The sequence below is a fragment of the Schistocerca piceifrons genome, chromosome 2 (assembly GCF_021461385.2).
Source record: "Schistocerca piceifrons isolate TAMUIC-IGC-003096 chromosome 2, iqSchPice1.1, whole genome shotgun sequence".
In the NCBI taxonomy this organism is placed as follows: domain Eukaryota; kingdom Metazoa; phylum Arthropoda; class Insecta; order Orthoptera; family Acrididae; genus Schistocerca; species Schistocerca piceifrons.
This window is the reverse complement of record NC_060139.1, coordinates 33415358-33432572: the sequence shown is the minus strand read 5'-3', so window position 1 is coordinate 33432572 and position 17215 is coordinate 33415358. Positions and strand designations below refer to the sequence as shown.

Genomic DNA, 17215 nt, shown 5'->3' with positions numbered 1-17215 from the left:
AAGGAACACCCTAAAATTTTAGTTTACTAAATCAGTTACATTGTAAGTGAGTGTTACTATCACTTCAGCCCAAATATTCACCTTAGTAGAAAATGTACTACTTCTACAGTTCACTAAAAAAGTGGCAGTATGCACATGAGTTAAAATTACTTACCACTTGCTTGACAGAGTGGCACTAAAACAGAAATATGGCAACACAATAACAATTAATCAATAACCATTATTAATAGTAATGATACTAAACTTTGCTTAACTTTGGTAGTAGTTTGATGTGTGATACTTGATGTCTTATTCTTAATAAAATGAAATCTGAAAAACTTGGTGATCTCTTGGCAACCTATGATATTGTCATTATGACAGAAAGTACTACGTAGACACTCATAGCTGGCAGTATCTATTGGTACATAAAGAGCGACTGCCGAGTGGTAGCTGTAGTACTCTGGACAAAAATCGCAAAACTGTACCCCATAGAATAATTGCAGGAAATGGTGGCACGTTAGAACTGTAGAACTGCAGGAACTGTAGAACTATGGGAACTGAGGAAGTGTTAGTTGCTCATTGTGTTTTGTGCCAGTTGGTGGAAGGATCACCATCCCCACCAGTATTCGGCAAAGCAAAGCAAAGCAGTCCACTGTTGATGTTGCTCTCTCTGGCAACACTATTTATGGCCTAATATGACACCCTGATGGACATGGCAGAGAAGCAGAAAGGTAGTTCTAGTTGACGAGTGCCATATGGAGGCAGCTGCTCAAAATTGAGAAGGTGCCTAGGGAGTGGGATGTCTGTGTGGCGGCTGCAACTCATGGGATTGCTGTGTACCTCCTTCCATGTACACGGTACCCCTCCCCTGGGAGGGGGGACTATTAAAGCAGGCTGGCTTATTAGCATCCTGCTTTCTTGCTCACCAGCTTGTATTGTTGTTGGGTACATCCATGTTTCCCCTGGCTCCAGCCTCCTCTGGCATTCATCTGCAATACTATAGGGAAGCCACAGTGAAGGGGCAGCTAGTGAAGAGTTTGCCATTTCGACATCTATAGGCTACGTGTCTTCCGATTTTGTACAAGGAGTTTTGCCCATGTTCATGTGAGTGCTGTGCAGCCTGATTTGGTTTTTATGACATGTTTCTACTTCACTTTAAACATCGAATTGCCTAGCTGCTTTTTGACTATGATTCATACGCATATCTTTTTCTCATCTTTGTTCATTGAAATGAGTACCGGATCATCAAATTTAAAATGTTGTTGTTGCAACTGTCAATGCAGCTTGGCCTGTGGAGCACGAGTGGCTTTAAAATTGATATTATTGTTTGTTGCAGACTTCTGTGGAGTTGCTTATCTCGAGATTGTGCATTGTGTGGACTGGCTCTGTACTCAAGAGAGGAAGATCAATAAGGCTTATGTCTATATTATATTGTTGAACCGCCTTCATCATGTGTGACTTGAAAGTTTGTATTGATATTTCAGCAAGTTCATTGGCTCCAGGATGTAACGCTGCAGTCTTGAAGTGTTAATTGCTGTTGGTTTCATAAAATAGTTAAAATTTCTGAGAAGAAAGTTGTGTCTCATTGTCAGCGACATTGTACCACAAATGTTATTTATCGATTCTTCCGTAACTTCTTGGTAGAACAATTCCATATTAAGGGTTGAATAACACTTAGGCAGTTTTTTGTTCTACTGATTTTTATTTGTGTGAACTTGTTTTCAGCTTATTAGGCCATCTTCAGGTAACTACTGGCTATTGTTTACTAGGAACTTGTGTTCTTACGAACCAAACATTCTGGACTAAGATACAACACACTTACATACTATCTTTAGTTGTGGTATTGTCTTTGGAATTGTCAAACTGGTCTTTTGACTTTTTGTTCTGTAAAACTGTTCTTTACCATAATAAATTAATTTCAAGTGCCTCTAGTAGGCTGAGTTTTCTGCATTTGTTGGCTGTATATAGCACTTCTGTGTGTGTTACATATTTGATCCTCCTTTGAGCACATGGTCGGCAAAGGTGGAGTCTGATTTATTTAATCTCCAGCTGTGTTCATGTTCAGTCAACCTTGTTGATTTGGCGCAGCCCATATGACCAATGTACAGTTTATTGCAGTCAGTGCAGGTTTTTTTGTAGACCCTACTGTTGTTTATTTCATCTATTTTGTCCTTGCTGTTGAATAGGAGATTAGCTGTAGTACGTCTTACATAAAATGATGTTTTATAGTTTTGGGATTTCAGTGTTTTGGCTAGTTTGTCTGATAGCTTACCTAGATATGGAATAGTGCACCAGTTGGTTTTTGGCGTAGCTGTTATTGCAGAGGGGGCATAAATGTAGGGCAAGAGTTTCTGTCTTTGTTTATTGCGCAGGATTTTGTCAACTAATTCAGGGTTATGGCCATTGTTGTATGCAATATATTTAATGGTGTTTACTTCTGTTTGAAAATTCTGTTTTGACCGTGGTATGGATGTGAGGCGATGCACCATGGAATGAAAGTTGCATGTTCGTGTGTTATTGGATGTTGTGAACACGAGGGTATTACTGTGTCTGTTGTTGTGGATTATCTGTAATTTTTTTTCTACATAATTCTAATTGTTGTTGTACATAGTACTGACAAACCATGAAATGTGATTTATTATGTTAAAGAACAGTTTTACAGAACAAAATGTCAAAAGACCTGTTTACCAATTCGAAAGACAATACCACAACTAAAGATCGTATTTAATTGCTTGTATCTTAGTCCAGCATGTTTGGTTCATAAGAACACAAGTTCCTTGTAAACAATAGCTAGTAGTTATCTGAAGATAGCCTAATAAGCTGAAAACTAGTTCATACAAATAAAAATCAGTAGAACAAAAAACTGCCTAAGTGTTATTCAAACCTCAGTACCACAAATGGAAATTTGGAGAAGGTATTGATGAGGATGATACAAGAAATGGTCCTACAAAATCAGTATGCAACCGTGTCCATGGTTATGATGGCTGTGGCCACAGAAAATCTTGTTGAGGCTGTGTGGACTGGTGTTCTTGACACAAGTGGCAATTAGCCAGCATCATTTCAATGTCTTTTTCAATATTTTTCCAGTAGCAATTCTACCTGGAAGTGTGTTTTGTATGAACCATGCCCCAATTGCATTGATGTAGCATCTGTAATAACGTAGATTTAAACGCTGCAGGAATAACCACTTGTGTCTTGCCCGATTCTGAATGTACTAGAATGACACCTTTGTACCACCCAGCCATGATGATATTGCACTTGACCTCCCAAGCCATATTGGAAGTACACAATGACCTGAGGGTGAACGGGTACAGTGGTGACTATGGAAAGTGCATTGCACTGTGAAGGATTTCAAGACACTTGTGCATATATTATCAAGTGGTTCAGCATGTCTTCATAAAATTTCGTGATAAAAACCCATGAAAAGCCAACTGAAGCACCATCACTCCCAGGTGTGGCAATATTGTGGTCGACTGTTATGCTGTAGGTGCATGTCTCATATCCCAGCAAGATTTAATTTCTGGCTTATTAAGCAACCTCTTATCATTAGGCTGCTCCATTTGAATATACTGTTTCATCTTAAGACAAGACAGGATCTTTAGACACAAGTTTTGCAATTAAGTTTGAGTTTACTCAAAAATTTTCCATAGTATCTTAGCTAATGATACTTACTGAAAAACAAACATCAGCTGATGAATCAGAATTTTTGTCTTGGCTTATTGGCAGACTTGAAAATTAATCTGCTTTCACGTGTTGTACTGTGGACCTGAATATAATTTCTTAGTCATAATTAGACAGAAGTACCCAGGGCTGCAAAAATTATGCGTTTATGTAGGAACAGTATTGTTTGGCTCAAAGATAATCACTGAAGGATTGTGGTCAATGAGGGGGATATATTTATGCCTGTAAATGTAATCGTGGAATTTCTGGACTGCAAATATAATCACGAGAGCTGCCGCCTCAGTCTGACAACAGTTTCTTTGTACCCTTATCAGAGTCTTTGTTTGTGTCCTAAGTATTGCACTTTATATTCAAAGAAGATGCACTTGTCTTTGTTGCATTTCAAATTTCCCACCTGAAGAATTTTGAAAACAGATTCCAAATTCTGTAAGAGTTCCTGGAGCAGTTGTGCCTGAAGCACTTATGTCATTAAGGTAGTTCATATCGCTTTCGGAGCTTTTTGAATTAATTGTTCTAAATACCAGTGGAACAAACTCGGTGCTCTGTGTATTCCAAAGGGTAACCTTTTGCAACGGTATAGACCAAATGGAGTATTTATCGTCATAAATCTGTGTGTCTTCATTCAAAGTGATTTGCAAACATGCTTATTTATGATCAATCTTCACAAAGTTCACACTGCCAACTAGTTTTGACATAGATTCATGTGGCTTGGGAATAGGATATGAGTAAATAATGGATTCAGCATTAACCATTGTTTTAAAATTCTTCATAGATGCCTAGTGAGCCATTTGGTTTCTGTACAGCTACAATCAGTGTCACCTGTTCACCACTGGCTATGGATCTATAATCTTATTCTGTTAAAAGTGGCCAAGTTCTGGCAGTATGTTATCTTTTAAAGCTACAAAATTTTAGTTTAGTTATGTTACTAAATGTTGCCACCCATTCAGCCCAAACATTCACATGGCAGATAACATATTTTACTAGTTCACTAGAAAGGTGGCAGTATGCATGTAAGTTAAAAATCTTACTAGACAGGGTGGCACTGAAACAGAAATATGGCAACACAATAAGAATTAATCAATAACACTTACTAATAGTGATGGTGCAGAACATTACTTACTTTTGATAACAGTTTAATGTGTTACTCCTGGTGTCTGTAGCTAAAACAGTGAAATCTAAGTAACTTTGCAGTCTCTTGGCAATATTACGATATTATCACTATGACTGAAAGTCTTATGCAGACACACATAGTTGATGGTCTTTATTGCTCCATAAAAAGTGACAACTAAGTCAGAACTGTAGTCTTCTGAATGGAACTCGTGAAACTGTGCTTTGTAGCATAATTGCAGGGAATGCTGGCAGTATCAGAACTGCAGGAGCTGAAGGTCTCAGTGGTGCATCTTTTTTTGTGCCTCTTGGCAGAAGGATCTCCATTCCCATCAATACTAGGAAAAAGCAAAGTAGTCCACATTTGACAGTGCTCTCTGTAGTGGGTGCCAACACAATTTGCACCTGAGTACCATGTGCTGATGAATGTGGCATGGAAGCAGAAAGATAGTCCCAGGTGTCTAGCGCCATCTCTTTAAAACTGAGAAGGCTCCTGGCAAGTAATACTATGCAGACTGAATTTTCCTAAACTAACAATATTTCGTATGTAGCAGCTGGTAACAATCTGTTTAAATACATGAGGTCTGTGGTGGTGCATGTGTATACCTTGTAAATAAGGTGTGGAAGTCCTTGATGGAATATAATATTCCAGCAAGGCATTTTATGTGGGTGTGACTACCAACCAGAAGGGGAATTTTTCCTGCGTATGACCTTTTAGATTCTCTGTCAACTGTCAACTCACCAAAAAGAGAAACAGTGTGAATAACTCAATTAATAATGCTGTCATTTATTTGAACTGTGTGCTTTTTCACTGAAAGCAATTCATTATTTGCTAGTTTACATTTGCCGAAGCTCCATTAACGTCCTCAGTTAAGCCACTTGTTAGCACCTTAATTATTCACCAAGTTTGACGCAACTTACTAGCAGTGTGCTTAAGTTTATTTTACTTCTCGTTCATTAGTTAGCAGCATTTGCCAAATTGTTATGATCTTATTTCTATAACATTACAAATGTAGAAAGAAAAGCATTACTTGATGGCAGATGTGTTGAAATGAAGACGTAATATTGATTTTATAATGTAATGTATGCTGTTTTCATTTGAGAATGGCTGTAAATGTTTTCTCTTATTATGAGTAAAGTGAGGCACTAGACCTCTTGAACGTTTTGTAGAACACAAATAAAAAGGCAGTACTGACAAAAAGACTTGAAGATTCTAAAATTAAACACTTACTTTGGATGTGCGCACGTGCTACTCACTTAAATAGGCCTTTCTCAGTTAAAATTATTGATGGGTCAGAACTACGTATTCTACAGCCAGTGGTTTACCAGCTAATCTATTTGAACACACCTCAGTGTCTCATGAATTGATTAAAGACTGCAGCATCCCAGAATGAGGGACGTTTACTAAGTAATGCAACACATTTTTTTCTGAAAGAAGGTTGGTTTTTTTTGGGAATCCAATCCACCATATTATTCCCTGTTCTTTTGGCTACAAAATCCCATTTTTCAACAAAATCTCCATTCAACGCGATGGCCTTATGCCACCTTACTGGGAGAGCTTGTATGCCTGCTGGTACCACTCCCCTACTGGTTGATGTCAGAGCCAACATCTTGCTGCATCAATAACATCCCTGTCATCCATGTACTGTTTCCTGTGGTGTGCGTCTTTCATTGGGCCAAACAGATGGAAGTCAGAAGGTGTGAGATCCGAGCTGTGAGATGTATCCCGGCAGGCACACACCTTTGAGTTCCCCAACTGGTGGACGAGTGTGTCAGCACAACCAGCAGAGATGTCCAGTTGTGCAGCGAGTGTTGGATTGTGACCCATTAATCACCTCAAAAGAGAGTGTCCCCACATCCTAACACTGCAGGAGTCACAACTGTTTGGGGCTGGCCAGCACATGGGAGATTGGACAGGGTTGCATGACCTTGATGGCAGACGCCTCATCCAATAACTCCCCATGCATTTGTTCACTGTCAGGTCTCCGTAGTCATTGTGCTAGGGCATGTGAATATTTATGATGCTCTGGTTTTTACCAAAAGAAACTCATTGACAGCTCTCTGCTTGAAACTCACCTCCATTACACACACAATTTTGAAGACTGTGTAGCACTGCCACATATTGGAACTTCATGAAACTTTAGGGACTGAAGTAGGAATATTCCATGATGTCCTCTAACAAATCCCGCATTTTTCAACTGAAATTGCCCAAGAACAAAACATGTGTGACATAACAGGGTTATTACAAATGATTGAAGCGATTTCACAGCTCTACAATAACTTTATTATTTGAGATATTGTCGCAATGCTTTGCACACACCTACAAAAACTCAAAAAGTTTTTTTAGGCATTCACAAATGTTCTATATGTACCCCTTTAGTGATTCGGCAGACATCAAGCCGATAATCAAGTTCCTCCCACCCTCGGCGCAGCATGTCCCCATCAATGAGTTTGAAAGCATCGTTGATGCGAGCTCGCAGTTCTGGCACATTTCTTGGTAGAGGAGGTTTAAACACTGAATCTTTCACATAACCCCACAGAAAGAAATCGCATGGGGTTAAGTCGGGAGAGCGTGGAGGCCATGACATGAATTGCTGATCATGATCTCCACCACGACCGATCCATCGGTTTTCCAATCTCCTGTTTAAGAAATGCCGAACATCATGATGGAAGTGCGGTGGAGCACCATCCTGTTGAAAGATGAAGTCGACGCTGTCGGTCTCCAGTTGTGGCATGAGCCAATTTTCCAGCATGTCCAGATACACGTGTCCTGTAACGTTTTTTTTGCAGAAGAAAAAGGGGCCGTAAACTTTAAACCGTGAGATTGCACAAAACACGTTAACTTTTGGTGAATTACGAATTTGCTGCACGAATGCGTGAGGATTCTCTACTGCCCAGATTCGCACATTGTGTCTGTTCACTTCACCATTAAGAAAAAATGTTGCTTCATCACTGAAAACAAGTTTCGCACTGAACGCATCCTCTTCCATGAGCTGTTGCAACCGCGCCGAAAATTCAAAGCGTTTGACTTTGTCATCGGGTGTCAGGGCTTGTAGCAGTTGTAAACGGTAAGGCTTCTGCTTTAGCCTTTTCCGTAAGATTTTCCAAACTGTCGGCTGTGGTACGTTTAGCTCCCTGCTTGCTTTATTCGTCGACTTCCGCAGGCTACGCGTGAAACTTGCCCGCACGCGTTCAAACGTTTCTTCGCTCACTGCACGCCCCTTACAGAGGCATCCAGAAGCTTTGAACTGCGCATACCATCGCCGAATGGAGTTAGCAGTTGGTGGATCTTTGTTGAACTTCGTCCTGAAGTGTTGTTGCACTGTTATGACTGACTGATGTGAGTGCATTTCAAGCACGACGTACGCTTTCTCGGCTCCTGTTGCCATTTTGTCTCACTGCGCTCTCGAGCGCTCTGGCGGCAGAAACCTGAAGTGCGCCTTCAGCCGAACAAAACTTTATGAGTTTTTCTACGTATCTGTAGTGTGTCGTGACCATATGTCAATGAATGGAGCTACAGTGAATTTATGAAATCGCTTCAATCATTTGTAATAGCCCTGTACTTATTGTAAACCCCCTGTATCTCTCCTGTGCTGACATGAAGTTTTAATCTGTCAAGAAAATTCATTTGAGTGATTTCTGCAGAGTGAAAGTTTGATTATTTGGCTGTGGCTTAGCTATTATGTGCCACATTCTGTACTGCATTGGTGCTACTTCTGTGATGTTTGGAGTAGTGTTTCTGTGAATGTTGAAAAGTTGGAGAGGTGCACATAATGGTGGGCTACAGCTTCCATTAGGCATATTCAGATGGCACATGAAAATCAGAAATGTGAGTTAACGTAAAATTGCCAAGGAATTAAATGTACATCGACAGACAAGACAATTTGCAAAGGGAAGAATAAATTGTCTTGGAAATTTGGCTTAAGAAAGTGTAAGTTAAGAAACAAATATTGGGGGGGGGGGGGGGGGGGGTTGGAAGAAGAAGAAGAAAAAAAACTATGAATGAATGAAAAACTGAGGCCCTTAGAAAAGGTTCATAATATAGTCATGTGAATAATTAAAACATCAAAAGAGAAAACTGGTGTTTATGTAACTGTTGGAAACTTGTTGCTCTGACAGATTGAGACTGTCAAATACATGAAAACATTGGGGAATGCACAAGATTATTGACTTGGATAAAAAATAGGTTGAAGGGAAACAGTGTGTCAGTTAAGTGAGGCAGTAGGTATGGAAGGAAATCAAACTGAGGATGGCCAGAAATATAAATATTTGAAGTGAGCAGATAACAAGAAATGTAGCTCTTTGGTCATGTTTATCAGGAGATCAGAGCAAATTATTTGGGACACCACCTCTTAATGCTCACTGATAAATGATTCAATGACTCTGATGTTGACAACTTATAGGCTGGTTAATTCTGAGGGGAAATCATTGCAGGCTGCTAAAAACAGAAATTGGATGATGTGTTAATATGACATTCTATCACTACTAGAATGATTGACTAACTTTCTGATAAGTTCCATACGTAAAATAAGGGAAAGGCAACCATTCACCCACAGTGGACTGATCTGTGGAGCATAGAAATACTTAACAGAAAACAGTATTCCCACTAGCTTTTGAGCTATTACTCTTTTTCTGTTAAAAATACACTATTTGCACACAGAACCACACAGATACCCAAATGTACCCTCCTGCAACCATCGTGAGACTGATCTGATTATCTGTTATTGAAAGTGGTTGCCTGGGCTGATGGAGGTTGGTAGGGATGAACACACAAGACAAGGAGGGGGTAGTAGGACAGAGTGAGGTTAGTCTTTTGACAAATGACCTATGGCTGCACAACAGGACGATAGGAGTTCAGAGGGTAGAGCATATAAGAGATACAGAGTGAGGGTGAGGTGGAAGGGGGAGAGGGAGGCAGAAAAAGAGAGCAAGGTGGGTATGAAGAGGGGCGGGAGCTGCCTGTTTGGCAACAATATGATCTAGTTCACAGTGCCACAGTTTGGTGGTTACAATGCATGTGAGTAGATTGTTGGTTAATTGTCATGACCACATAGAATGATGTGCAGTATTTGCAGCAGATGTGATATAAAAAGTGGCTGCTGTTTTCTCCCTGCCTTTCATTGGGTAGGAAACACCTGCGACTGGACTGCAGTCTGCAGTAGGATGTGATTTTAGGGGAGTGTGGGGGGGGGGGGGGGGGTTGTCAGTTATGGGACACATCTTGCAGTTTCACCAACCACAAGAGAATGAACCAGGGGTACCAGATTAGGGATTAGAAGAGGGATAGACAATGATATTCTGTAGGTTGGGTGGTGGCAGAACACAATTTTTGGTGATGTGAGTAGGATTTTGGGTAGGATATCCCTAATCTTGGGGCACAGTGAGAGGTGGTCAAAGCCCTGTTGAAGAATGTCACTGAGCTTTTCAAAGCAAGGGTGACAGTGTGTGACTAGAGAAGTGCTTGCCAGTGGCTGGTTCACAGATTTACTAGTGTCAAAGGAGGAGATAGTATGGGAGATCTATTTATGGGTGAGCTGGGTAGAATATTTTCAGTCAACAAAGGTTCTGATGAGGCTATAAGTGTATTGTGACAACTCCTGCTTTCCACTGCAGATATGGCACCCATGGGTGGTTAGGCTCTAAAGAAGACTTTTTATGCCTAGCAGTGACAGCTGTCAAAGTGGAGGTAGTGTTGATGGGTTCTTCCTATGAACAGAAGTATTTATGGAGCAATCTGAGATGTGGAGATTGACATTTAGGGGGGTGGCCCATTGAGACAACAAAGATCAATGGAAATGGATTTGTGAGTGGGAGTAAGGTTATGGAGGAAAGAGTGAAGATTGTCCTTGCCATGAATCCAGATCGTGAAAATGTCATAAAAATCTGGACTAGACAAGTGGTTTTAGATTTTGACTGTATAGGTATCATTCCTTCAGATGACCCATAATTAATTTGGCATGGGATAATTTCATGCAAGTATTCATGGAGTACCAAAGATTTGCTTATAGACTTGTCCTTTGAAAGTAAATAATGGAGAGTCAGTATGGTGCTTGCTAGGAGGATTAGGAAAGAGGTAGCTGATTTGGAATCAGGAAGACGTTGTTACAAGAGAATTGTGGTAACAAGACTGGCACCGAAGGAAGTGAGCAGTTCTTGAACGTAAGATGAGGGCTTACGGATAGTAGTTTGCAAGTGTTGTTGCTGTGGTAGCATTGTACCCAGCCATAGATCAGTATGGAGACCAGGGAGGGAGGGGGGGCATGGCTTTTGGTTGTGGAGTTTGGGGAGTAGGTAAATGGAAGAGTGCAGGGGATTGCTGGTGTGAGGAGGGAGATGGATTCAGGTAACAGGTTTTGGAATGGACCTAAGGCCTTCGGGAGCTGCTGGAGGTCTTGTTGGAATTCTGGGATGGGATCACGGTCGTTGGAAATTTGGCGGAGACCTTCAGCCTGTGGTGGAGACTTTGCCTGCAGGGATTGGTTGTCAGGTTATGGATAGCTTTGTGTTCAGTAGGACTGATGTTGGACTGACTGGGAAGGGACCATCTTTTATTTTCTTGTGCTTTGCAGTGGAAACATTTCTTCACCATGCCAACCTCCCTCCAACCATAATCCTCTTACTCTTCCATCCAGACGTCCCCTGGTACTCTTTCAAGAATTATTCACTTCTAATCTGGTCTCACTGTCCTTTCCTAAATCCATCCACATTGAGTCCAACATCACTTCTATGACACACTTATGTGCGGGTCATCTGAAGGAATCCTTCCTATCCAGTTAACTAAAACTCCGTGTATGGTTCAGATTCATTGATGACATTTTCATGATCTAGATACATGGCAAGGACAACCTTTGTTTGCTCTTCCTCCATGTCTTTTCCCAAACTCCCAAATCCTTTTCACCTGGGCCTTCTCAGCTCTACAAATCACATTCCTAAATGTCGACCTACACCTCTCAGATCACTCCTTAAATACTTCTGTTCGTATCAGGCACACCAACCCTCAACACTACCTCCACTTTGACAGCAGTCACCTGCTCCACATAAAAAAAAAATCTCATCACCCATATCTGCAGTGGTAAGCAGAAGTTGTCAAAATGTACTGATAGCCTCATCAGAACCTTTATTGACTGAAAATATTTTACCGAGTTCACCCAATTACAGATCTCCCATGCTATCTCCTCCTCTGACATTAGTAGATCTGCCAACCAACCACTGACCAGTACTCCTCTGGTCACACAGTATCATCCTGGCTTTGAAAGCTCAACCACATTCTACATCAAGGCTTTGACTAACTCTAATTGTGCCCTGAGATGAGGGATATCCAACCCAAATTCCTACCCTATCACTCAAAGTAGTGTTCTGTACCCATCCATCCTACAGAATATCTGTATCCATCCCTATTCCAACCCTACTCCCAATCCTGCACCCTATGAGTCATTCCCTTGTGATCAGCTCAGTTGCAAGAGCTATCCCATACAGCCCCATCACCACCTACCACAGTTCAGTCACAGGTATTTCCTACCCAATAAAAGGCAGGAGCATATGTTAAATCAGCCATGTTTTATATCACCTCTGCTGCAAATACGTCATAGCTTTCTATCGGGCATGACAAGTAATCAAGACTCTGCTCGCATAAATAGCAACCTCCAAACTGTGGCAAACTGCAAACTTGACCAACCTGTAGCCGAACATGCGTTACATAACAGCAGAAATGATTTCGTGTCTGCTTCGCTACAGGACCCATTAGGATAGTCCCTTCTAGTATCTCTGTTGCAATTACTGCACAGCTTCCTATGCAGGCATGACAAGTAATCAAAAGTCTACAAACATGAGTGACCACCCCCAGCCTGTTCCATATTGCAAACTTGACCATCCTGTTACCAAACATGCTGCATGCCTTTGTAGAAATGACTTAAACACCTGCTTCATAACAGGGCCCGTTTGAATGCTCCCTTCCAGCACAAGTTTCTCTAGACTACACAGGTGGAAATTTTGTCTCCAACATATTCTGAACTCTCACAATCTCCTTGGCCTAAATTTCCGCTAACCTTTGCCCAATGCCTCATCTTGCCTTTTCGCTTCTCTCCACACCACTCCTTCCCCATTCATGTGTTGTACCATCTACTCCCACAATTCTTCCATCCTCCATGGACCCACCACCACCACCTCTCCCTCACTCCATATCTCATATATGCTCTGCTCTCTGAACTCATTTTGTCTACTTTTGAAGCCACAGAATCATATGTCAAAAGATCTGCCTCGCTATCCTGCTAGCCCTTTTTAGCTTCGTGCATCCTTCCCTACCCCCACCCTACCTCATTTCAAGTCACTGCTCTCAGTAATGCCAATGCCGTGGGACTGTATATTTGGGTGATTGTGTCTGTGTGTGAACATGTATATTTTTACTAGAAAATCCGGAGAAGCTCGAAAGGTAGTGTGAACACTGTTTTCTGTTGCACGTTTCTGTCTCTACATATCAGTCCATTATGAGTGAGTGGTTGCCTTTACCTTATTTTAAATATTGTTCCGCCTAAGAATTTTCATTATTGTCTTTCATTATTTTCATTCGGTCTGCTTTACCTGCTAAACTGCCTCACTTTCATCCCCCAGCCAATCATCCAACAACTACCATTTCATCTCCAATTTCACAGAGTTTCCTTTCTGATGCTATATGTACTCTGAAGTACATACTCTCTGTTTATTAAGTTCCTCCTGTATCTTCTTGTGTTTGTTAAATAATGTTGTTTTACATGTTTGTTTATGATAATCAATCAGTTGATTTCTGTACATGTTACAGAGCGAGTATCTTGTTGTGAACTTCCGCCTGCAGGAGTAAGCCATGGTGCTGTCAGGTCGAGAGAGGGCTCAAATTCTCCTCGACTGCCAAGACCACGCAGTGAGGAAATACCTCTTGAAGATATGAGTACAAAGGTTAGTGTAGAGCAGGGTCTGCCATGTAGTGTTTATCATTTGTTGTGGAACTTCATTAAGAAGTTAAAATATTTCACAGTGAGGGAATATTGTTGCGAGTTATTTAGTTTTTTTTTGTTTTTTGCCATATCAGCTACCTAGCATGAAGCAAAAAAAGAAAAATACCATTGATATCTTTATTTTCATTAAAAGTCCCATGTGCAAGGAGCCAAGTAGTCAGTGGGGGAAATTTTGCTTGTGCCACTGTAGCCAGATTTATTACAGTGAACATTCAGTTGCAAAATATTCCTCTCTGGAAACAACCTTTATGCTGTTGCTAGGTGATTTGCTTACCATATCAGATTAACAGTCCCTTTTTGGAGCCAGCTTGAAGGTTGTTGAATAGGAGAGAAGTACTAACAAAGTGAAGCCTAGAGTTGGGTAGATAGCTCCATCTGTAAGAGCACCACCCATGAAAGGCAAGGATCTGCTATTCAGTCTTGGTCTGGAACACAGTTTTAATTTCATTTCAGCATACAGTCTGCTGCCAAGTGAAAACTTATTCAAGAAAACAGCTATCTTCCTTGGCGATGATAGCTTTTCAAGAACAATAGTTATGTACTGTTATACTTACACAGTTTTGTGCTTGGTTATATAGGAGCATTAGCTGAAAAGTTAATGAAAGATTGGATTCATTAGTTTAAAAATGCACTTGTTTCAGACTTAGCTTCCCTTTTAAATCAGTACATCTGTCCACCATTTTTCAGTTGATTAAATTATATCCTTGAAAGGAATTTCAGATCAGGAAAATTTGCAAAATACCGGTCTTCATGGCTTCCATGATGTCTACATTGGCTAGATTAAAGTATGCTACCTTCTGTCACTCTACAGCAAATAAATTGGTGATTGGCAACTATTTTCTTCTCTGATACTAACATCTTGTCTCAGATTTTTGGAAAAAGTCATGATTGAGCATCTCTGTAAAAATGTTTTTAGTCTGCTATGATATGGATACAAAAGGTTCTTCCTAATCACTGTCCCACAAAATAATTCAACAAAACCATAATTAAATGTGAAACTATAACTGTCCAGAATTATATGCTTTACATGTAAAGCACTTGATAAACAAATGACAACATTCCTTTGGAGAAATCAAAAAGGTAAGGTTTTAGAGAGACAATTAATTAAGGCTTTGGCTCATTCTCATCACCTTGCATGTGAATTAATCAACTAAATGGAAGAAGACATCCACTGTCATCGATGTCGCATAGTTTAGTACTGTTGCTTGAGGTGATGTACAAAGAAAGCTGGTGAAGAGTGCTGCATCCATCTCCCATAACTCCAAATACAAAATGCTGTCTGAGTCAATGTGACACAATTATGACATAATGCTCTCAACATTCCTTCTCGTCCCATCCAGTAAGTCTCACCTGACCAGGGGTTCCAGTTGACTTTTCCATAATAATTCAGTCTGATGACTACAAGAGGAGCAGTTTTGATGGTAGTGTTTTGACAAAACCACAAGATTGGTTCTAGAATAGATAGTGGAGGTCTTGTTGTTAGCAGAGTGAATAGTCTTGTGATGTAGGCAATAGTGAGGCAATCTAGTCTGTGACTTTCTTGATCTGTGCCATATGGTTAAAAGCTACAGTGTTCCCTTAAATGACTCAAGGATAGAGGTGGTTACCAGTGTATTTACCCTAACAGTTATAAAACTTATCTGTGGTCAGTAATTATGATGCACTTCCCTATTTTTGTAATTTCAGTACGAACGTCTTTGCTTAAATGCCCCACATAAACAAGGGATACCTGTTAGATAAGTTCACACTGAGAGTGAACTACCTTACTTTGCAAAGTTCCACCTGCTGATACTGTGGACCAATACTGGCTGAATGTAAAGCATTAAAACCATCTCAACACATTGATTTATGGCTATGAATTAACTTGCTTCACATTCTTACTGGTGTGCAGCTACTCATGACCATGGAAAATTTTCATAGTGAGCAGCCAGACTTATTTTGGGAATATGTCACCTTAACAGAAAATGCACTCTCCCAGAATGTATTTAATAGAAAATAAACACACAAATTTAGAACTAAAAATTAACTACTTATGAATAAAAATAACACTTTACTTGTGTTACTGTTCCAGTAGTTACACAGATGTCTGAGAAGTGTAGTGATGGACTGTATTTTATTGGCCTGGTTCGAGGATCTCTGAAGCATGACATTACAGGTTTTGGGACCCATTATAAAAATCAATAAAAAAACTGCAATCACACTATTTTTGAATGAATAATTTATTTTACTATTGCTATATCAGACATAAGACCAAGTCAGACAGCAATGAGTATTTCTTGTCAAATTTCACATTTTTATTTTGGGAAAAACTGTTACTTTACACAGAGGTCTCCTTCATTGATATGTAATATACTTCTCCTTCATTGATATGTAATATACTGAAACTTGAACCTATCTGCAGTTTTCTTCCTCACTGATATTTTCGAAAACAGGCTTGGTGTCTTCGAGCCACTATACATAAAACAATCTCAATTTTTATGCCATTTCTTGACATCTACATATGTTTCTTTGTCTCAAACAATGGAAACTCCAGGTAGGAATACCATCAGTGTAGGAAAAGGCAGTAGGAAAAGGCAGATTGCTACTTGCCATAAAGAAGAAAAATGAAGTTACAGACAGGCATAATCAAAAAACATTTGCACAAAGCTTTTGGCAACAGCCTTCTTTAGTAAAAAGAGACACACACACCATTCATACACACTAGCAAGCACATCTTATGCACACATGACCACCAACTGCATCTCGGGCCAGAATGCAACCATCACATGGGATGCAAGCAGCAACCTGGAGGGGCAGGGAAAGGGAAGGGATAGTAGTGTATGGGTGGGGAGAGAGACAAACACTGTCTGGTGGAGAAGGCAGGGAGTAGAATGACAACTGGGCCAGCTTCAAGAGGTTGTGGGGCAGGGAGATGGGGGGAATAAAAGGAGCAAAAACTAGGAGTAGGGAAAGGAAGGTGAATGCATTGGCAGAGGGTGGCAAATAAACAGGGTGGAAAATGAGAATGTGGAGGAGATGATTGGACAGGAGTTGGAAACTGTTGGGTGGAGGGTATGGGGGCAGTAGTTACCGTAGGTTGAGGTCGGAATAATTACGGGAGCTGAGAATGTGTTGTAAGGCTAGCTCCCACCTGTGCAGTTCAGAAAAGCTGTTGGTGGAGGGAAGGATCCGTATGGCTCAGTTATTGAAGCAACCATTAAAATGAGGTGTGTTACGTTCAGCTCTGTGTTGTGCCACATGGTGTCTACTTTGCTCTTGGCCACAGTGTGGCAGTGGCCATGCATTCTGGTGGACAGCTGGTTGGTATTGATATCAATATAAAAAGCTGTACAATGATTTCAGCTGAGTGTGTAAATAACATGCCTGCTATCACAGGTGGCCTGGCCCCTGATGGGTTAGGATAAAACTGTAGATGGATTTGGCAAGTTCTGCACCCAGGTTGTCCACAGGGAGCATTCCAG

General features: G+C 40.6%; 1 protein-coding gene across 3 annotated transcripts in view; it reads left to right on the top strand.

Moving 5' to 3' along the window:
* LOC124776391 (protein CLEC16A homolog) overlaps positions 1-17215 on the top strand; it is a 256003-nt gene that overhangs the window by 229032 nt on the left and 9756 nt on the right. For all 3 annotated transcript variants that reach the window (XR_007015616.1, XM_047251363.1, XM_047251362.1), the window contains one exon: positions 13562-13695. Coding sequence is in view for 2 of the 3 variants with exons in the window: in XM_047251363.1 (XP_047107319.1) it covers positions 13562-13695 (134 nt within the window). In the remaining variant the exon portion in view is untranslated. The remainder of the gene's footprint in view (positions 1-13561; positions 13696-17215) is intronic.